The sequence below is a fragment of the Cyprinus carpio genome, chromosome B1 (genome assembly GCF_018340385.1).
Source record: "Cyprinus carpio isolate SPL01 chromosome B1, ASM1834038v1, whole genome shotgun sequence".
Lineage (NCBI taxonomy): Eukaryota > Metazoa > Chordata > Actinopteri > Cypriniformes > Cyprinidae > Cyprinus > Cyprinus carpio.
Genome location: NC_056597.1, coordinates 4,209,844 through 4,233,565, shown reverse-complemented (window position 1 = coordinate 4,233,565; position 23,722 = coordinate 4,209,844). Strand labels below are relative to the sequence as shown.

The following is a 23,722-nucleotide window of genomic DNA, read 5'->3' as shown; positions in this document are numbered from 1 at the left end:
GAAAAGAAAAAAAAGTAAATATAAATTTCCATATAGACATGACCAGTCACCCGATTGGATCCCATTAAAATCCCATAGGAATGATCCTACAGGATATTTATGTCTTGTCCTATAAGACTATTCCTATCGGAATCCTATAGGAATGGTTCCAAAATATGATAGAAATTCCAATTAGAATCCTGTACAATTTTCTTATTGGAATCCTTTAGGATTTTTTGACATGGGTTAACACAGAATTTTAGGAAGGGATGGATGTGATAGGACAGGTATGTGAAATTATATTATCTTGCTGTATGTGTGTCAAGTTTTCTGCCTAAATACCACCAAAAAGCCATTTTACAGTGGTTATGCAAATAATAATAATAATAATACTGGCGGTGAGTTGATTCTAACTTAAACATTTTGGGTCATTGCGTTCAAGAGATTAAACGATATGTCTGTGATTGGCTACATTGCTCAATGCTGCAAATATGTTTCACCAACAGGTCTATCAGATGGGGCCCCCTGATTCCCCGGGGCCCTAAGCGGCCGCTTACTTCACTTATTGGTTAAGTCCGCCCCGATCAGCATTCAGCACTGCTGCTGTTGTATCTGCCAGTGGTTAGCAGTCAAGAAACGGGACAGGGAGGCCACATACGGGACACAAAAATTAAGACCAATATACGCGAAGTCCCGGCTAGTATGGGACGGTTGGAAACCCTAGCTGATCCCTAACGATTGGTTAAAATTGAGACAGGCAATATCAACATCAGCCGACTCTGTAGTGGGTGTGAGTGTTGAGTGTAACATTGTGATGACTGATTGGATGCATTACATGCACACTTGGGTAATGTTTGTTAACCAATTAGCCTATACACTGCCAAACTGAGCCCAAACCAGCCCAGATTTTGTCCACCTGCGCAAGCCATTTTTACCCGCACAATCAAATTCAAAACCACCTAATCTGGCAACACTGCTGCCAATAACCTGCTAAATGTGGATGGATTTCACCAGTGGTGTATAAACAGTCACTCCCACTACCCACTCTGTAGGGTTGAATTTTATTTACAGCAATAGAGCTCAACAATAATGCTTGTCTGGGACAAGTGGATTTTTTGAAGGGACACATGAAAGAAAATTTTATTTGCCCAACTGGACAACTAACCAAAATTTTGGTAAGTATGGTTCTGATATTATTACATTTGGTGTAAAAGGCAATTGATATTGGATAATGAATTGACAGTCGCACAGGTTAAGGCAAGCATGTCTGTGTGAGAGTAACTCACAACTCACATTGTTTTTGGTAAATTTTGTTAATGAAAACAATTCCAAACAAAGATCAAAAAAGATTAGTTGAGCAAGTGGTGTTTTGTTACTGAATGATTCAATGTTTTGAATGAATTGGGCAAGTCAATAATTTAATAACCCATTAGTAAAGACAGGCACTGCATCCGAAACTGCATACTTCCCCTATAGTAGGCAAAAAGCAGTAGGCAAACCGTGAGCTCAGTTCCTTTTCAACAGGAGAGAAGTGGAAGGCGAGGTGAATTTATTATCCTGCGCTAGTGCTAGTGGTGCTTACAAGATAAAAAAATAAATAAATTATATATATATATATATATATTTTTTTTTATACATCATATACAGCATGTGTGTGTGTGTGTGTGTGTGTGTGTGTGTGTGTGTGACTTTATTCAATGGCATTTGAATTTTACTGTATGTGATCTACAACGACATGGAATAGGCCTATGATAGCCTACTAATTTTTATCCTACTCATTTTATTCTATGCCTATTTAAGAAAAACCTCACAGGTAACATGTCTTCATTTGGTATTACAAACAACAGCAACTGAAGGTATATCTTGAAAAGCACAACAAGTAGGATACTGCACTTCTTTGTCGTCCCGATCCGCACGCGCCATCCCAGTAAGAGCGGAAAGAGCTTCAGCTCCATCAGTTTTGGTCGTAAGACACCCTCAGTAACAACAAAACATTACAAAACTCTGTTGTAAAATAAATAAACCTAACAGGGTGTGCTTTCTGCCATTTCGCTCTGTCTCCCTGAACTTCTTTCTGAAATGCATCAGAAATGAACTAGGCTCATGCATCACAGACATATAACCATGTCTATAGATAGCTCGAAATGCCTACTTTTAAAAGAAACAATTTAAATAGAAAAAAATAATAATTTTATGTTTATGTAATTTATATGAAGCCAACAAGAGGTGCAGTGTTTCCCATCTGAACTCATTATCTGTAATGTGGTCACACCCACACTCTATTCATACTGTCTTATTACACGGCTCTGTGGAATACTTGATTCTGAGTGGTCAGTCGTGACATTCCGAGGTATGTTATCCCTGGATAACAACCTCTAAAAGCTAATAACACAGGCTCATCCGGGTAACAGCAGTCGTTGCTGTACTCTTGCTTGAACTATTTTTTTCTTGGTGGAAACTTTGCATTTGTTTAGCTAATAAAATATTAAAACTTAATTCAAAATGGTGTACAATTGTTTAATTATGTCATCCTGGTATCGCGGACTCGCTCTCATTTCATATAAAAGCACCTGCTGCCATTTTGCTATGATTGTTTTGTACGCTTTAATAGATTATAAGAGAACTAACAAACTGGTAAGGTTTTAAAACATTTTTGTCTTACTTCTTTTATTGCCTTAATTATTTTGTGGTGAAATGTTGTGTAATACGTGGTTTGACTGCACCCTTTCCCTTAAATGTCCGTTTAGTTTGAATTTGCTGCTTGCTCGCAACTGCTGTCTTCACGAAGCTTTGCGTTCAAATATTTCAACTCATATCAATAATTTCCATCTAATTATTTACTTATGTGGCAAGTAGCCATGTAATAAGCGGGACAATGTACATCCAGCCGGTTGTTCTTGCAGAATAAACCCCGACAGGTTGATCAGGACCCCGACATGTTACCTGTTTTTCTAACAGGCCTAGATGTAACGTTAGCCTATTTAGTAGGCTAAAAATTTGTAGTATCATATTTTATTCCATGTCGTTGTAGATCACATATGCTAAAGTAAAATTTAAATGCCGCTTTATTGGTTATGAATAAAGTAATTTCTGTTTTGTCAATAGCATGCAGCATGATCTTGTCCTTAGCAGGATAAATAAACTCAGTTTGCCTGCGGCCTGCCGCTTCTCTCCTGTTGAAAATGAACTGAGCTCGCGGTTGCCGTGTATCGGTGCGGTACAGTTGGGATGAAAGAGGTGTTTCAGCGCAGCCCACACATTCAAAACAAATATTAAAGCATAATCTAATTTTTTATCCATAAACAAAAATACAAAAAATCCAGCTAAATTTACATTTTCCATTTCTTAAACAAAACGAAAAAATGTAAATCAAACTGTTTCTCATTTCTTTTTATTTCTTTTAAAGTATTAAATCAACTGACCAAAAGATACATGGCCCACTTAGTCATCATAAAATAATAGGTGAGAATTACCTTGTCTATTAATTCTTGTGAGATTCGGAACTGCATTCTGAGACACATGCTTGGACTGTACATGCACGTTGGCTGATCTAGCCTAAAAAATAAAATAAAATAAATAATAATAAATTAATGCATAAAAGCATAATAAACTATATTTGAGACAGTTGTTGTCAGATTTCATTGGCGATTTTAAATATGAAATTTCATGCCCGAGAGGCGTTTCAAAGATGGCCGCCGAGTGAAGTGACGTGTCTTGTTCAGGGACTTTGGCAGAATAAACTAAAAACTTGTGTTAATTGTTCCACCACAGTGTAGGCCTACCGAATTTATGAACAGTACCATCTCACCAAAACAAACAACATGTAATGTTGAAGATTATTCTGCAGACTCAGAGTTTATTCAGTTTACTAAGGCATTTTCTCCTCTGACCTCCATTCAAACAGAGCTGCCTCTAATTTCTACCTGTTGGCGTTGAACTAACCTTGAAGGTTCCCCTGAAGGAGGGGCTTAGATGTAATCTGAGGAGAGGCGGTACCTGACGCATGATGTCACTGACGCGTCATGATCAGCTGCTATAATCAGCCTACGCTTGTGGTGATTCCCAGCGTACTCGGGTTTATCTCGAAACGTCTCACATCCACTGTACCTTTGAGCGTATTTACATCTTAGCACAGCACATTCAGGCGTTAGGACAGAAACAGCACTAGTCCAGTCGGAATCATGTCTGTAGCGGGACTGAAGAAACAATTCCACAAAGCCACTCAGGTAAGGTGCAATGGCATTGAGATTCAACGTTCTGTTGACCATTACACGCGTGAAAATGGGTTTGCTGCAGTGCTACAGCAGACCGAGCAGCTTGTGTCCTGAATCGTAATGCGGATCTTCACGCTGAACAGTGTGTGCTGCTTTGAACGCAACGTAATAAGCTGTATAAACATATACATGCACTAACATTGATACCAACAGTCTAGTCAGATCTGTTCATGTCATCCACAATCATTTCATTCAGATGCTAGAATGGATGTATGCTCAGTGTTTTCTTTTCCGTGAGGTTTTCATTGGATGTTATTAGCACCGATGAAATTAAAACGCGTGAACATGAATATTTAAAATGCGTTGGTGAAAGTTGTTACATAATAGCTCATACCCTTAAATTGACCTCAATGCCCTCTAAAGCAGTCGTGATGCCGTGACACTTCAATTCCACGATGCTCTAAGCCACTACATAGGCTTTAGTCAACAATATTATAATGCATTTCAAATTTTCATTTCTATTTCTATTTTATTCGTTTTTTATTAGCCTAGTATAGTATAATATATTTTTACATATTTTTTTATATTTTCAAGTCAGTGCATTGCCTATTGGACCTCAAACCATATATATTCTGTCTTAAAGAAATGTATGTTTTGTGAATGGTTTTATATATTTTATTGATGTATAAAAATCGTATTTATTTTTTAAGACAATGACAGCAATAAACCAGGTTTAATAACTGGTTAAGTATGTTGTGGTGCCATCAGACTAGCCTCACTCCTAGGTCTGTTATGTCCATCTAGTATCCTTGCCTGAAGCTTCACCTTGCATTCATACAGGAATGAACATTGAACGCTGTTGGTTTGTGCCGGAAAGGGTTTTGGTGGAATATTCTGTCATTTTAAGGACAGTTTTGAAACCGCAGCATCTGTTGGAACCACTGCTCTCACATGATAAAGGCATGACCCCAGCATCCCATAACTCAAACCTGTTCCTGTTTGATTCCAAAAGAAAATCCAGGAGCAAGTGGTTGAAAACCCTTGCTTTAACTATTTGTTTTATGAAATTCTGTGAGTTGTGGAGTTGGGCTTACTCTCACTCCCTGACATTAAACAACATAATCTGTCTCACTGACCAATCGTCAGGCTCTGACATCATCAGTGCACGCTGTGCAGTGGAGAGGGTGGCATGACTCAGAGCTGCTCTGTAGAACAGATGGTTCCTCAAACTCACTGCTTCATCTCACAGCTTGCTGTGTACTTTATACACAACCTTCATGCCATCTTGCAGTCGTGACAAAATATAGTGCCTGCTCTGTGATATTTTTTTTTTCTCCCTTATTTACCTTCCTTCAGTTACATGGCAGGTTTATCCTGTTTTACCTGTTATTTGGAAATTTGCTTGTATAGTAAATAATTGCCTAGATTTGTTCCACAAGTATGTGGAATTACTAAAATAATGTCCAAAATATAAATACAATAAGCAGTTCATGTAATATACTCAATAATATACTCATAATTTTTGAGCAAATACTCTTCTCAAAATCACGCAAAAATAGTCATTCATAACTGCTCAAGCTTTTTAACACTTGTTTTAGCACATATCTTCTGCTTTTTTCTTGTCATGGGCGGTAGTTACATAAAAGTGAAGTGAGATTTCATGAAAATTGTCTGCTCACCATGGCCATGTATACAGAGATTTTGGTTTGTTGTTTAAAAATAGACATACATTCTATGAGCTTGTAATATAAGTTATCTTTAACTGAGGGTTATTATGAGCCTGCAAATAAAGTTTAGTTTCCATTTGTCTACAACATTTTTCATTTTATCACATGTAGCGTAAAGGATGTGATGCAAAAATTTGAGATTATTTTCCTCCTATTTGGCATTTACCAAGCTGGCATCTTCATAAATGAGTTATTCTCTGTGTTACTTAAGTCGTATACAATACTGTACTTAGAAGTGTAGGCTAATCCCTTGCTTTCTTCGATGTAATGCACTGCTTATGCACCACAGCGTCTGTCCTTAACACGGATGATGTTTTATACTGCTTTCTCTATTACATGTTCTAGACATTGCTTATTGCAGTGCACTTTCCTGTTTATGTTTTTGTCAGCTATACTGCATAGTACATACATACTTGGCAAGCCTGTGGTTTTGAAATAATCTTTGACCATGACTTTGGGTTGGTAATTTTCTTTATTAAAGAGTGCAAACTGGGATCTTTTAAATATGTTAGATATTTAAATATATGTTACATTTGATATAGAGATATATTCTCTCTTTTTCTCTCTTATGAGTATTAAATGTGGTTTATTTTTTTGATGTATGGTATTGTAGTGGATTACATCCTGTCTTTGGACATCACTGCTAAAATACATATATACATTTTCTGATTTGAAAACTATTATAAAACAGGTGAGCTGTCATGTGTATACCTACACAGGATTTCTAGGCATACCTGGGCAGCCCCTGACATGAAGGCTGCCTGAAATTTTAGGAAGCAGATTATACTGCCTCCTAAAATAGTACTTTGAGGATAGCCTGCGTTTCTAGTGTTAAACAGGTGATCTTGTATCTAGGATTAAATCAGTACAGTCACTGAAAAAAAGCTTTGTTGGACAGAAAAGATTAAAGACTGAAGTGCAAGCAAGTTGTCTAGTGTCTATAGAAGGTAATTGGTAGTCAGACCCTCTCAAGCCTCAGGAGAAGATGGTGGGCAGCAGTGTTCAGGACTAAAAATATATATTTTTTTTATAACTAAAATGTATATTAAGCTAAGAAGTAAATGGATATATTTTAAATAAAACTGAGCAAAACCGTGCAAGCTACAAAAAAAAAAAAATTATGAAACCACATTAGATTAACTTGAAGTGAGGACAAACAAAAACTAGTTTGTGCTGACCATCCTTGTGCTTTGTGCAGTGTATTTTTGACTCCAAAAGCATGAAACCGTCCAAATTCTAGGGACATTTAGAAACCATAACAAAAGTATGTTGTGAATAATTCTACATATTGTTGGGCCTTTTGCTGCATTTGATGTTAAGTGTGTTTGTTTACTTTTGTATGATCAGCATTTTGGAACTGTGTTGCAAAATAACTTTTTTTTTTTTAGACTAAATCATTATTTTATTTTTTTCTACAGTAAAGAGAGAAGAACATGTTCCAGACAGTCATGCTTAAAAATAAATGTTTAGAATTAATAGATGTTTGTGAACTGTCAGTACCAATGCATTTTAATAGCATTATGTGTACATGTTTAGACCATTTTCTATTTATCTGTAACACTCTGGACACATTAAAGCCATGTCACTTCAAGCTCCCTAATATGCTTATAGTATTTTTTGGCAATAATTGATCTGTGTGGCAAATATCTAAATTAGATTCTGATCCTAATGGATGCTCAGTTTTTTTTAGATGCTGTAAGATTTTTAATTGGTCTAATGCAGTAAATGGATAGAAATACACTAATTTGTCTTCCAAATAAAAATATCACTAATCTCATCTGCCTCCGGTTTTCTCTTTGAGGTCTTTGTAGATTTCAGGCATGATAGTTCACCCAAAAATTCTTTCATTTACTCACCCTCAAGTTTTCCAAAACTATGTGAGTTTCTTTCTTGTATTTGAACACAAAAGAAGATATTCTGAATAATGTTGGTAACCAAACAGTTGCTATGCCCTGACTTCCATAGTACAGTTAGTGGAAGAAATACTATGGAAGGCATTGGCTACTGGCTACTGTTCAACAGAAGAAAGAAACTGGTGAGTAAATGATGACAGAATTTTCCTTTTTAGTGAACTATTCATTTAAACTCCCCTATTCTATTAGGGACAAACAAAATACTTAATCTTATTAACCTATACTACCTATAACCTATACTACTCTCCAGGCACAATTACATTCAGAATCTCATCATCAGAGATTGTACTTACTCCAATACTGTGAATAAGTCAACAGCCGTTAAAAATTATTTAAATATGCTCTTTATGTGTGCGCAAAAAAAGCAAACAAACACAGATATCCTGTGTGTAATGTTAACCTAAATGCATTAGAGATAGTGGAATTGCTTTGCTCATATTTCAATCCCTGTACATCTTGTACGCAAAGTTGGTTGAGAAATAATCTTGATGCATAGCATTTTCTATACAAAGTTATAACCATGACTTTCTAGCAACCTTGCTTGTATTTTCCTTTTATGGTTCTATTCTATTCTATTCTATTCTATTCTATTCTATTCTATTCTACCAATCATGACTTAGTTGTAGTCTGATGATACCGCATGCCAGGGCAGGGGCTCATCCTGCTGTTACTTAAGAGCTGTGTGAGGCTTAAAAATTACATCACCATCACAGTAACGTTTCCCACAGCATCAGAATAACACTGGATTGACACGGGCACATGTCCTTGGTATTTTATGAATATGAGGTTTGATGCCATACTGTGCTCTTCTTGCTACTCTTAGAATGTATATGAATCTCAGGATATGATGCACATCAAAAATGAGCTGAATCACTGCTGTGTCATCCTGGATTCTGTGCTCCTCTGTCTCCCTCACCATTAAGTCATTTATGCATTCCAGCAAGGACTCCCATGTCCTCAGACACTTGTTTACAGGCTGTCCCCTGCTTTTCTTTTCTACAATGTTCTGGAATTTTCTTTTATCTGTGAATTTAAATACCCATTAAAAAAAAAATGTTGACGTTCAAAGCATTTGACATTACAGAATTTTTAAACTCTTGCTTGTCTTTTTGTTTCATCCCAGTGTGATTTGTTTCATGACATTTACTTTTGCCTTTTTTTAAGATACAAAAAAAAAATTCCTTAAATAATAAATTATATTTGTATTATTATTATTATTATTATTATTATTATTATTATTATTATTATTATTAATTATTATTATTATTATTATTATTATTATTATTATTATTTATTATTAAACATTTAGAGCACACAAAATCCGACCATTTCCCCTGAATTCACGTCACATGTCTCCTCTATCTCCTCTATGCATGAGCTTTCTCAGCTGCCCTTAATTACACACACGCATAATAATAGGAGGGAGATGCTGCGTTCCTGGTACTGTCTGTCCAGCCCAAGGGATGTGCATCCATCTCTGCCATGCAGACAATCACAAATCAAGGGAGGACATCCTCCCATAACCTCCTTCGTTTGTCCATCTATCTGTTCTATTTATAAATCAGTAATCTTTGGTGGTTGTAATCCAGGAGGCACGGACTCAGGGGAATATTTTTAAGACCGCCTGACTGGAGGGTGGGGGTGGAAATTTCTCTTCTCCATGTGCTGCTGTCACATTGGGTTTCATGTGACTGTCATCCACCTAGTCAGTAGCACAGCACTTCCTTTCAGGTAACAAGGTTGATACGATACCTTTGGCAAGCCCTAATTTAATTCTTATGTATATGGTGTGTGTGTATTCCTCTTTATTCATATACACATACATACATACATAAATAAATACAAAAATTTAAATAAATATGTATATGTATATGTACATTTCTTTCTCCTCTTTATTCAGTGCCACTTCCTTCCAGACTGTATTTACTGCAAGAATTGGATTAAAGAACTTGTCTGTGAGATCAGTCTCTGTTAATATGTGGTACTGTAGCCACACAAAAGATAAAACTGGGCATGGGAATGAATTTGAATAAAGTCTACAGACATATTCTGTATCTGAGTATATTCTAAATTGCAGTATATTAAAGTTAGGACAATTTGAATTTTATGAGGTCAACACATCAAACAGGCCTTAATTAATATATAACCATGTCATTTTGAAATCTAAAATTTAAATAAGAAGGAACCACATTAACCTGGTCATTTTGAAATCTAAAATTTAAATAAGAAGGAACCACATTTCTAATAATTTTCCCAACAAATAACAAAGGGGTGTGTTTCCTAAAAAAATCGTTAGCTAACTATGGTCCAAAGTTCCTGATGTAGTTCAATGATTTGCTGTTTCCTGAAACCATAGTTCCAACAAGCATTTGCCAACAGCATCACAAATTTATGAGGTTTGATACAGCTTTTGGCCTATGATTAAAAGCAAAGTGCCTTGTTAGTATGATATGTGGACTTGAAAAAGCTCTTGGCCACAATAAGCAAGCTAACACACAGTACATTCATTCCTTTTTATTCCATTTAAATAGTTTTATTACTATTTGAATGCATAATTCATGTGGTTATTATATTATTAAATAATTACATGAATTGCATATACATTTCATGCATCTTCACTTAAAACCCATAAGATAATTGATTGAACCATTCAGTTTGAGCTAATAGTGTTTCAATTGACATATTGCCCATATTTAAGATATGTAAACCGCAGTTATTCTATTATTCATCTAAATTGTTTTAAATAGAATAGTTGATTTAGTATTTTACATCAATGGAATTTAAAAAAAAAATGTTTCTTTTTTAATTCCCTTAATAACTTAATCACACTGCACATGCCTAAATATGGGTGTTATAATTAAAAGTAAATGAAAATTTTTCTCATCATTAAACACCACCTTAAGATAATTAATAGCAAAGTTCTATCATTAAACTGTATTATTTTAAGATTGTATTTTGAGACCATTATGACCATGTATTTTGATAGTCTGGTAGGTCACTGTTTCCCATCCATCTTAAATTACTCACAGCTTTTTTTTTTTTGAAGTTATGTGCCAATAATCTCAGAGAAAAATCCTTTCTTTTTAGATGAGATTAAGCGACTGTCAGTGTATCTCAAGGGTTTATGATTGTATGTCCTCTTTTTAGTGTTCCTGGCTTCTTGAATGATTGACCTGAGCTGCATAGGTGTGTGTGTGATACTTATTTGAAATGTTTCATCAATCTTAATACAAACAAAAAAATCAAAATAAATTCCTTTATTAAAAGTTACATGAAAAAGCTTACATAGAAAATACAAAAGTTCATAGAACCTAAAGGAAATTGCTTAAGTAGACAATTCAAAAATGAAGATCAACAAAGCAAAGGTAAAAACAATTAGTCTGTGATACGTTTGTATTTGTTGTAATTCAAATTAAATTCCATATTCTGATTAAGATTTTATTTCGAAAAGGATGTTTAGTTGCTAAGTAAAGTGTACAGCTACTGGAGTATATCTGTAGATACATGCTAATCAGCATTTATCAAATAAACCTGCTTAATCAATATTAATTTTCATTCCCTGAACAGTACCAGACTAGGACTAATGATGAATTAGAAAATGTAGGCAAGTAATCATTTTAAATAAGAGACCGGTATGGTGCTGTCATCCATCTGTATCTTGATTTATGTTCATTTATTTTTAATGAAATGTCTTGGGTCAATGGAGATTAAACACCCTCGCTATGCTTTCCATTGAAAATGCATTCATTCATTCATGAACTGCCAGACCTCAACAGGTAATTCATTTTTTAAGTTCACCCAAATGAAAGATCATCTTTTATATTAAAGTGAAGTTCATTGCTAAATCAATCTGATTTGATTTTTTTGTAATTCATAATTTGTTAATAGTCAAAATTAAAAGTTAACTTCTTATAACTTCAAAAAACAGCTTTTAACTTTTAATTAATATTAAAAAAAAAAAAAACATAATATTCAATGTACTTGACTTTAATTTACGTAATTAAGTTTGTTATACTATTGTTGATGTGATTTTTATGTGAGCCATTACTCTGTAGGCCAGTTAATTTAATTGTTAATCTATTATATGTCCACATTTACATAATTTTTCTTGCACGTCAAGTTAAAAGTAGCTCGCAGTCGATGAAAGCATTTCAGAACCTACCTTAAGACATCAGCTTCAGCAAACCAGACTTAATGAAAGCAGTCAGAATCTCCACTGGCCTCACAATCACCGGTCATAATTTCACTCATACTTCGTGTTTCTCTACAGTTTACCTGGCCCTTTGATTTTAGATGCCTTTTAAGCATGTCTGACTCTTATTTCTCTCATTCTATATAGTTTACTTCATCAGAATCCCCTCATTCTTATGAATCTTTGTAATACTAAGTATGTTCTATTGCAGTAAGACGTGTAGTATCTAATTGGTATTGAAGATATTCCTAAATTGGAGCCTCTGTATGAAATTGGCTAATTTTCAGTTATTCTCACCATATAATACTTGGCAGCCACGTTCTTCCAGTCCCTTGGGATGTCTTGGTATCTTTGCTCTCAAATCTTCTTAACACAGTGACAGCTCAATCTTGAGCAAGAAGGTGTTCTGATTAAGTTTGTAACTTTGAGTAAAGCCTGTGGCACAGACAAACCTTTGGCAGACATGGCAAGTCTTTAACTTGGAGTATTTGTAGAAGTACAAAGTCTTCAGAAAGAAAATGTTTGAATGATTAATGCTCTGGAATAAAGTATACATTGATGATGGTTTTATTTCCAATAGCAAAGTACAGCAGAAGTATTAAATAACTGATTTAATTAAAAGATACAGCTAGATCAAATTAAATATTGTTTATTTTTAGCATCAAATTGGATAAGAGGATTACTAATGTGTCGAATTAGCTTTCTGCTGAGGTGCTGTTTTTAGCATTTACTACATAAATCACATGTAGTCCCCTGTACACAAAATATTGTTTTGCACTGTATTAATGGTAGCTCATATTGCTGACAACCAGTACACACCACCTTCTAAGGGAAAGGGTTGGGATCCACTGTATTAGATAACTGACATAAGCAGACTCCAAATAAAGAAAGATGTTTCTTATGAATAAATTCTACTGGATATTCTACAATGACCTTATGTGAGTGAAATTATTATGTGATTTTGGACCTAAGTTTCAGATTTTCTCATTTATTAATTGTTTTTGTTTTAATGCAGCATATTGCGTCAGTGTACAAGTTTAAGGTGTGTTTGGGCTAAATTTGTGGTCCAGACAGGATGTTATGTACTGTATATGTCCTACAGAGCAGGAGTTTTTAAGCTAAGGGGTCCTTGGAAAATTTGAAAGAAAAGGAAAAAGATTTTACGAAAATGTATTATTCTGGACAAAATTCAGAATTAATTACAAAACCTAAAACTGTCCTGTCTTATTTTGCAGAGAGTTAGTGAGAAGGTCGGAGGGGCAGAGGGAACTAAATTAGATGAAGACTTCATGGAAATGGAAAAGGTAAGTTTCCTGCAGCTAGAGAGATGTGATTCTCATTCAAGAGATGAGCATTTGGTTGGTTGTTTATTAGAAGTTTCTAATTTTGGAAGGTGTAATTAGGTCATCTATTGACATAAAATTCTAGCGCCATCTAATTAAGTGAGAATAAATTGAGTGCGTTTATAAATGTGTATTTTAGAGTGTCTCTTATAAAGATAAAAACAGTGGAATGGATAGATGGATGACAGAATGGAGAAGTGAGCAACTACTGGAGTCTGTAGGCAACAAATTATATATAAGATAAATAAATATAGTTAGTGCAGTTAATAAATTTCCTTTCTAGAACACTTAATTATAATTAGAAGGTATGCAGATAGGAGGGAAAATAACTTGACATTGGCCCCTTTCATGAAACTGTATGTGTAATGTCAGACACTGCTTTTGCCATATGTGCAATGTATAATTCTTTCTTACGTTCAGGTAATAAAAATGAGTGTTATTTTTGTCTAGTATTTACCTTAAATGTCTTCTGTTTGACTTATTTATTTATTCTGTTTTCTCCATGAAGATAGCCTTGCTGGTGACATGGCATTAAAATAAGTATAAATAATAACATTCATTCTTTTCTATTTTTGTATCTTTTCATCTTTACCGTAACATAGAAAGTTGACGTCACCACAAGGGCAGTGTTGGACATTATGACCAAGACAACGGAGTACCTACAGCCCAATCCAGGTGAATGTGAATATTTATTTGTAATAGTATATTCCTAGCTTTAAAAAAGGAAAATCTCACTAATGTACATCACATAATTTTTTTTTTTTTTTTTTTTTTGCTTGTTTATTCAGCAACTCGTGCCAAAATGAGTATGATGAGCTCCATGTCTAAAATCCGTGGTGGAGATAAAGGTCCTGGCTACACACAGACTGAAGTCATCCTGGCAGAGTCCATGCAAAAGTTTGGCAGGGAACTCGGGGAGGAATCCAGCTTTGGTAATGCTTGCTTTGCTATAAACATACACAATGTCGGAGCTTTTAACCTTGTGGGCAGCTCTTCTACATATAGCACAGTATTAACGTACACAATGTAAACTGCCTTATTCAAAAATCATTAATGGTTACATAGTTTGCAAACTAGACTTAGTCTTTATGTTAATGTGTAAAGAGCAAAAATCCATCAACTAGCAGAATTCATTAATCATAAGGAAAATAACGTGTTAAGCCATCTCAACACAAGGCACAACCAGGTCTGTCAATAAGGCTCTTCTCAGACCTGTAGATTGTTTGGTACTTAATTGTTACAAGTATTCTTGGATCAGTTTGCTTTCACACAGCAACACTTCCAAAATTGTACCAAAATGTTTATGCAAGTCACATGTAAGTAATACTGTCCTCTCACTGGTCAGAGTACAGGGCTTGACATTAACGCTTGTCCTGGTCAAGTGGATTTTGTGAAGGGGCAAGTGAAAGAGAATTTTACTTGCCCGACCGGGCAAGTAACCTGATACAAATTTTAATAACAAACAATAATTAGGGCAGCACGGAAACTTTGGCGAGAATGATTCAGATTTTATTACTTTCAGTGTAAACGGTGACTAATATCGGATAATGTATTGACAGTATCAAGGTCGCGTCAGTTGAGGCTCGTGCAGCCTGTCTGACTCGCGGAGAAATCAAAACTATAAGCGCAACAGCACACATAAAGAAACAAACATACTGCGGTAGAGAAAAAGATAAATATTCTATATAACATATGTAACATCACACAACCAAGAGATGTTTTCCCGACTTTCAGCACGATTGCAAATGTGATATTGATTTTATACAACTTTAGTTAAAAAAAACAAAGAATATCAACTGACTTACATTTTAGACATGTTTGATCGTTTTTGCTCCATTTCGCTAACAAAAATAGTTCTAAGCAAAGCCACAGCAGAACAGTCACGCATCGCCGAGCAACACACAACAGTCTTTAGTTACTGAATGATTCAGCATTTTTGAACGAGTCAATGATTCAGTGAGCCATTCATAAAGACTTTTATTGAATGAATCAACCACTTGAATGAATCGGTTGAATCAATGATTTACTCATTAAGACAGTGACTTGCCACCACCTACTGATGGTTTAATTTTATATTTAAAAGTATCATTGCATTTTCCCAACATTTCGTATTTGTATGTCAAAAAAAGTAAAACATTCATCTAATAACATTATTTATTCATTTGCAATTTTGAGTAAATGAATTTATGGAACCTCTTATCTTCATTAAACAGTCTGAGTAAATACATCTAAATGGCATTTTCGATGCAACTTCTGTGTTTCCTCTGCAGTGGAGAGATGGACTTTGTTGATACTGATTTAATTTGAATAGTAACAACCATATACTGTCTTATTATTCTAACTTAATGTATTAATCAAATTTAAGAATTTGACGTAAATGGTGACGTACATTTAATCAGGTTAGGAAAATATTGTCCTTTATAAAGTTAAAAAGAGTAACAGCAATCAATTTAAGGCAAATATCACAAATATGCTGATTAAAGTTATTTGTTAGACAGATTACTGATGAGACTATTGCTTCAGAATAAATTACATTTGTGCCAAAAAAAAATAAAAAAAATTTTTTTTTTGTTTTTTAAAAGTAACTTGTTTTACTCAGACAACTGAATGACTGATTTACTTGTCCGAAGGACAAGCACATGTCAAAGCTTAATGTCGAGCCCTGTGTTTAAATTGTTCATTATCATCCGTCAAGATGGATTGGAAAATCATAAGATGTGGGCTTATTGAGGCTTTTTTTTTTTTAGCTGTCATTGCACATACAATGTATCTGTCATCCTCACTATAACTGATCATTTAGAGTGGGAATAAAGAGAAGAACAGCAATTAGAGTACATTAAGATAAAGAGGTGCTCTTTGGTTTCAACTGCGATAAGTAATGTGCTCTTTTACATAACCTGTTTCCCATTATTAATTATGATACAGCTTTCATTTGTTGTCTGATTGATGTCTCACTACAACTGAACCATTTTAGGAATGTGGTTGGCTGAAATGACTGTATGGCAGGGATGCTTAACATCCTGCCAGCAGGCAAAATCTGGCCCATGACAAGGTTATCAATGACACACAACCACAATCCAGACTGTTTTGACAATGTAGTTGCTGTTTTTGTGGCTGCACCACATGGACAATGCAGCAGGATAAATCAGAATACTCTCATTTATAATAAATGAAGCTGTCTATGATGCAAGAGATGAGTTATAGCACACATGTAAAGAGCATCTTAACAAAGCAGCTCAACAAAACTAGATGCTTGCTCTCAATCTCCCATTAAAATAAAGTAATCTGCCTACATTCTTAAAATTTATTATAGCAATTTAGTCTTTTGTGCACGTTGCTTGCTTGAATACAATTAAATGACATTTAATTGGTAGAGTAATCAGATTAAATTACAAAAGGTTTTGCAATTCAAAAACTCATTGCGTTTTTTAATCATCATCACACAAAGCTTGAGGATATGCAAATAATTTTTAACTGTTTGCAGCATATGCAGATGTCTAATAATGTGGAAATTAGCAGGAAAAAATCGTGATAACAGCAGTCAAATATTAACACACTGGAAGCCTTTATAAGTGCATTTGTAATGTTTGAAAACCATTTGACTATGTTCTGGAAAATAAAAAGAGGGTTTGTTAAAAACTGACCAGCACTAAAAGTTTTTAAGAAGAAGTTGTTTTAAGAAATGGCTGTGATTGCTGAAAAATTTAAAACCAACTTAAAATCAAGTAATCTACCATTACCATAACCAGATCTATTAGTTTTGAGTAAGTATGTGAATAAACTAAAAACTACTTCATTCAGTGCATTGGATTCTCACTGATTTGCCCTTAAAAGATACAGCTATATTATAGAGAGATATATAATGTACACTTGTGTTTTACAGGTCTGGCTCTGATCGATGTTGGAGAAGCCATGCGAGAGCTAGGTGAAGTTAAAGATGCTCTAGACATGGAGGTCAAGCAAAACTTTATTGATCCCTTGCAGAATATGCATGATAAAGACTTAAAAGAAATCCAGGTGAGAAATAAGAAATTATTGCAATGAATCCCCACCCCAAACCAGTGCTTTTGAGATTAAACCAGTCATCCTGTAAGACGAAATGTTTACCCCTCCAACATTTTGTCTTGTGACCTCTTAGCGGAAAGTTCACAGTTATGTTCCTTTTGCATGTGGTATTAAGAGTGTAAAAATCTGTTTTATTCACTAACCTTCCACAATCCAGTCTAACCTGACACTTAAAAGCTCTGAAATAGCACTGAACTGCATTCAGATTAAGTCATTGTCATGCCATATCATTAATTGTGGTCATCTAGAGAATGCATCTCAATTATCACTCCTGGAAAGTAGTTACAGTCTCACTGATCATTTCATTTCAACTTTAACAGTTTCAGTAGCAGATTTAAGTGTGGGCTGTTTCATGAACTTGACATACAGAGGTTGTTGGATGATGGATGGCCGGGGCTGTTATAAAATATATTGGAAGCAGTTTGAGATTAAAAAGGGCTAAATCTCATTTCACAGACATCAGCAAAAATGGCTCATTTAATTCTAAGGTCAGAGAAAGGAAACACAAATGGTCATAAAAAATCAGTCATAACTGTATTTAGATTTTAATGAATATACTAGCAATATTTGAAGTGAATATAAACAATGAAAATGTATGCATCACCTCTTTAAATACAAATGATTCTCCCATGTCAGTCACTATTTAGTTAATGATTTTGGATAAACTTCAGTTGAGGCTACAGTTTTTAGATAGCCTGTGAGATTTAAATGTTCTTGTGATTATTACATTACAATGAGAATATTTAGCAGAAGTCATAGGGTGTTTGATCATACTTTGTCACAGCTGTTAATGGTGACAGTATAACTGAATGCGTCACTAGAGGTCAGTAACTGAACATTGCATCTTTTTCTATTATGACAGCATCACCTGAAGAAGTTGGAAGGGCGACGGTTGGACTTTGACTATAAGAAGAAAAGGCAAGGAAAAGTCACAGAAGATGAGATCAAACAGGCCTTGGAGAAGTTTGATGACTCAAAGGAGGTTGCCGAACAAAGCATGTTTAACCTTCTGGAGAGTGATGTAAGATCTGTGACCTTGCCCTTGTTCACAATCCATTTCATGCTTCTGTAGAGTTTCATTTTACTTTTATCTGTCCCAATGTCCAACGAGTCTTTCCACTACACCATTCCTTTTATTCTGAAGTAATAACCCACAATAAGTCACAGGATTCACTTATTTTCATTGATCAGTTCATCTTACACAATGGCTATGTCTACATGGTTAATAGTCTGTTTTACTACCAGTAATCAAAGCAAGAATTAAGTTTATATGGCATGGGCAAACATTTTCAGTCCCGTTTACATGATACTTGCCATTATTTAGACTATTTGCTAAGAGGTGTGATGTTTTTGCTTTAAAATAGGCAGCCTTCAAGCATTCCTGCGTACACGGACCTGTTCGCCAGTTCTAGGGTACACGGTCTCCCTCATTTTGCAGAAGCCACACTTCTGGGGAGCTCAGGAAACTGAGTTCATGCTTATGGCTTTACACAACATGGGCATCATGTGCTTTATTGATGGTCGGAAACACTAGAATGGACACGCTTCAAGCACATTTCTGAACATCAGTGTGCATGATGCCAATAAAGTGTGGCTTCTTCTGTTCCAGCATGTTTTCGAACCCATGCATGAGCGTATAGTCAGATTAAAAACGCAATACTCAACATATTAACACACATTTACTGTGATTCATGGTTACTCTAAATATGAACGTAATCATCATCACAGTGTTTACACAAGCTTGCAATAATTCAGTGCTGCCTTTACTGCATTATAAGGGTGCATGTAAATGTAGCCATTGTTTGTTAGTCTTGACCTTCATATACAATCAGTCAGGCATTATTTGCTTTAATGCGTAATAGCTGTTGATGTTCTAACTGTGTTTCTGCAGATTGAACAAGTGAGTCAGCTTTCTGCTCTGGTCCAAGCTCAGGTGAACTACCACAGACAGGCCACAGAGATCCTTCAGCAGCTGTCCAGCAAGTTAGAGGACAGGTCTGTATTCTCGAATAAATCCTAAATCTAGTTTAATGTTTGAACGGAAGATCTCCCTTCTCACAAAAACTATGCAATTACAGGCATCCGTTCTTAAAAAGTTAAAAGTATGTTTATGAAAATTAATTTTACTGTTCATGTTATTACTTGTAAAAACAGTTTTTGACAATTGCATACATATGATTTCTGAAACAATGAGTTCTTAAAATGGTGTTTTGCCCTATAACAAAAACTGCTAAATGATTAGCTCTTAAACACGCCACATAGATGTGACAAATGTAAAACACTACAATCTTCTTTTGTATGTTCAGAGTGCAGTGTAGTGCACGGAATTTTGCTTACACTGTACATTATGTATGCTTATTCAGTATGTATTGACACTGTAAACCAAAATGATTTCTAAGTGCACTAATTAGCTGTTAATGTTTGTACACATGAGCACCAATTGTAATTGGTAAGTTGGTGTGGCATTTTGAATGGCACTGTTTCCAAATGAAACATGAGAGCTCTTACTTTTAAATGATGTGTGTAATGTAGAGAACAGCATTTTTATTTTTATAAGGCTTGTTTTACAGTTAACTAAAGCAGTTAATGTGTTCGCAGTTTTGCAGACTTGGTCTGAAGATTAGGTACAGTAGCACAATCAGTGGTACTATTAACTAACAAACCATACTAAAGTGCAAATGTTTGAAAAAAACATAACCCTAGTAATCATGTTAAATCGTATTTTCTGATTGACTGTACTTGAAGTGTTTTACTAGATTTTGCAAGCAATTAGAAAAATGCAATCAAATGAATTACATGATATGATACAGTATGTGATAAAATATTTGTAATTAATCGCTAATCACTTTGCTGAGAAAAGCCTTCAAATGAATACAATTCAAGAATGTCAATTTTTTGTGGCAGACGAAAGCACTGAATATAGTCATTAGAAAAAAGTGAATTTGTAAGTGTTTGTTTTATTTCAATTGCATTTAATTCATAAGTCTACAGTTCATAGCAGTGAATTTTGGAGTTTGTCAATCTGTCAGAGGTAGCCTGTTGGGGGGCCTTCACACAGGATGCATATTTGTATCCCACCTACACCTGGGTGTTGCGGTGCATCTCACTGTATTGCATCACATCTCACATCAAGAATGTCACATTTTTCAGACACTGTGTGAAGTTAAAAATAGTTCAGCGCATCTAGAGACCCCATTCAGATCCATTCTGTTGCACTCCATGTGTATTTGAACACGAAAACATCCTGTGTGAATGACCCCAACTGTTCTCGATAGGTATGGTTTGGTAAAGCACGCTAGTTGCCTGTAGTGGCAACTGATGAAAGTCTGACTATGAAAATACACAAAAACATGCTTTGCATTTAGGCTTGCTCAGAAGATGGAACATTTCTTAAATAAAAATGACTTATTTTACATGTGTTTTGGTGGCATGAGTGATCAATTGTTAATTTTTAAATGTTATTTTGTGATTCAAAGAATGATTAAATGTTAATTTTGTGATTATTTGTATTTCATTTTATCACTTTTTTTTGGCAGAATAAGAGAGACTTCTAATAAGCCAAGAAGAGAGTATGTCCCCAAACCTCGCACTTCCATTGATTTCAGTGAGAACCACAATGGGAACAGTGGGCACAGTGGCCCTTCCAGGTCACCAGGTAAGCCAATAATAGAATTAAAGCTGTGAAATGGAAGATTTCTTTTTTTTTTTTTCTGTCCTGTAAAGAATCCTTTTTTATGTCCTGTTTCAGCTCCAATGGACCAGCCTTGCTGTCGGGCACTTTATGATTTCGACCCTGAAAATGAGGGTGAGCTAGGTTTCAAGGAAGGTGATATCATTACCTTAAGCAGCAAGATTGATGACAACTGGTATGAGGGAGTGATCAATGGGCAATCTGGCTTCTTCCCTGTCAACTATGTAGATATCCTGGTAGCTTTACCCCAATAAGTCTTATGCATGTACCCTCATCATGACCCAACCAATCAAACCACTTCTTCTGCAAGAAGATAAAATAACCAAAACAAACAGCACAAACAGCTCTGTGGTATCTGCGCATAGGAAATAAGCAATGAAATAATTTGAGTGCTCTTTCATAAATATTATTCCTGACTTGGAATGCCACCACTTTGTTGTATTAATTTCTTTAATTTTCTTGAGGTTGATCTGACCTCTGCATTGCCTGCTGCTATTCCTCCTGTATGTTCAGACATTGTTCATTTTTGCCTGTTTCCATTTGCAACAGCAAGCCTTGAATTGGTCTTTTTATCCAAACCCTTTTTAAAAAACATCTCCAATAAAATAAGAAAATGTATTTTGGTTTTACATTCTTAGCATAATGTATTTATGAAAAGTTATTTGAAGAATAATGATCAAGGTGATGTGAAGTATTAAACATTTGAAGGATTTTTTTTCTTTGAAATTGCAATAGTTGCAAAACAAAATACATATTTCCTGTTCATATTGTGAAATGTTCCAATGTTTCTTTAATGTCCTAAAATAAATTTAAGCCTTTATGTGGTGGTAGATTTGACTATTTAAATAGCTTAATATTTAGCAACAAAGAAAAAAAATGAGACAAGGAAAGTTAAGCAAATAATTTATTTGTTGTGTTACAGTGTGTCATTTATCTGTCATGTAACATTCTATACGGTCCATGAATCCAGTGGGCATTTCCAAGCTTTTATATCACATTCCATAGATGGTAAACTGGTCACTAAAAGGCAACGGCAAAAAATTTTTGTGTGTTACTATTTGCCTGAGTATGTTATTTGAACCCATGAAACTGTGCATATCAAACATTTTTCAGATATTTTTCTTTTCCTTTTGTAAAAATGAAGTGTGTAGTTTTTGTGCTAGTAATCACAACAAACAAAACTTTAAAGAAAAGACTTGAAAAACAGGTTTTCCAAACACAGACAGTCCTGGCCTGAATTTCAAAGTCCCAAAGAGCAACAGGATCTGATTAACACATGCCTGTTGCACCTCGTCATGTTAAACTGGAAATATTTTAACATCACAAAAATTACACGCATCACCTGATGTCTGATTTAAGGCAAGGATTAATTTCTGACTGTAAATGATGTATAATTTGGCCTAATATTTCCACAGACAGAATAAGATAATGTGTTCTTAAAAAATTAAAGTGTGTTTAGTTGATGTATTTATTATTGTCGAATCTAAGATCCCCTTTATATTTTAAAAATAAAATGAGTGTATCTTGTATTGGCAGGACTTTCCAATATTTTTTCAATTGTTGTTTATCCTCAGTGAGGTCTGTACAGTCATTCTTTTGTGTGTTTTATTTCCTATTTGTGTATAGTCACGTAACTATAGTACCATGTGTTACTTTTGGATCAGTGTTAAAGCATTTACCATTAGATATAAAATAGACACTGGATATTTATTAAATTGCTGCATATCAACTCCAGCATGAATTTTCAGTCACTCATCTGAATTGTTAGGCTTGTACTGAGAATGAAAAATAGTGCAACTACAATAAAAAAAAAACAACAACAACAGTTGAATGGTGCTATGTGGACTGTTGTGTATTTTGTTTGACAAACCAGTAGGTGATGCTGCCACAACACAGACTGAATATTTTTCCTTGTTTAACTCAGAATTTGACGAATTTCACTGATGTGTAATTGCCCATGGGAGCATTAAACTTTCTTGAATATTTGTATTAGTTTTTCTTTCTGTTCCAATTAGAGGTCAAAATGACATATTTCAGGTTATCATTTGACACCATCTACATTAGATATGTCTACTTTTTGATAAAGTACCACACGGAATAATAAATTAATTGTTTCTTACTGGTAATTATTTACAGAAGGAACACGGTAGCACTTTATTTTACAGTCCTGTTCCTCATGTACATACTATGTACTTGTTTTAGTAATTACAATAACTATGTAATAACTAGGTACTAACCCTGAACCTACCCCTACCCCATGTAGTGTCCTTGTATTACCAGAACTTTCTTAGATAAATACACTGTAAGTACACTATAACTATATATAAGTACATGTACTGTAAAATAAAGTGCAACCAGGAACACTTTCTACTACTAAAAACATTACAATAAGTTGCTTTGGAAATATTATTACTTCATATTATTACTTCATATTTCAGTTACTATAGTATAATGATGATACTAGATTGAAAGAATATAAATGACAAACTGTGGTGATTTCCATGTTGTTATCTTTAGGGTTTTGCCATTTTGGCATCCATTCACTGGGATTTGAAGATATTAATAGCATTGACCAAACGCTTTTAACTGCTTCTCAGC

At 34.7% G+C, this 23,722-nt stretch overlaps 1 protein-coding gene across 1 annotated transcript; it reads left to right on the top strand.

Annotated features, from left to right (window-relative positions):
• The first annotated feature begins 4,014 nt into the window (after positions 1 to 4,014).
• On the top strand, positions 4,015 to 22,963 carry sh3gl2a (SH3 domain containing GRB2 like 2a, endophilin A1). The gene is made up of 9 exons (XM_042716303.1): positions 4,015 to 4,205; positions 13,261 to 13,329; positions 13,971 to 14,043; positions 14,157 to 14,300; positions 17,252 to 17,385; positions 18,296 to 18,454; positions 19,325 to 19,428; positions 20,970 to 21,088; positions 21,182 to 22,963. The coding sequence occupies exons 1-9, from the start codon at positions 4,161 to 4,163 to the stop codon at positions 21,376 to 21,378; spliced, it is 1,044 nt and encodes a 347-aa protein (XP_042572237.1). The 5' UTR covers positions 4,015 to 4,160; the 3' UTR covers positions 21,379 to 22,963.
• The last annotated feature ends 759 nt before the right edge of the window (positions 22,964 to 23,722 follow it).

Excerpts from the sequence above, each read along its gene's own strand:
- sh3gl2a (XM_042716303.1), top strand. The coding sequence starts at position 4,161 with ATGTCTGTAGCGGGACTGAAGAAACAATTCCACAAAGCCACTCAG. Across the intron at positions 14,044-14,156 it reads GTACCTACAGCCCAATCCAG|CAACTCGTGCCAAAATGAGT; the intron begins GTGAATGTGAAT and ends TTGTTTATTCAG. Across the intron at positions 21,089-21,181 it reads TGGCCCTTCCAGGTCACCAG|CTCCAATGGACCAGCCTTGC; the intron begins GTAAGCCAATAA and ends GTCCTGTTTCAG.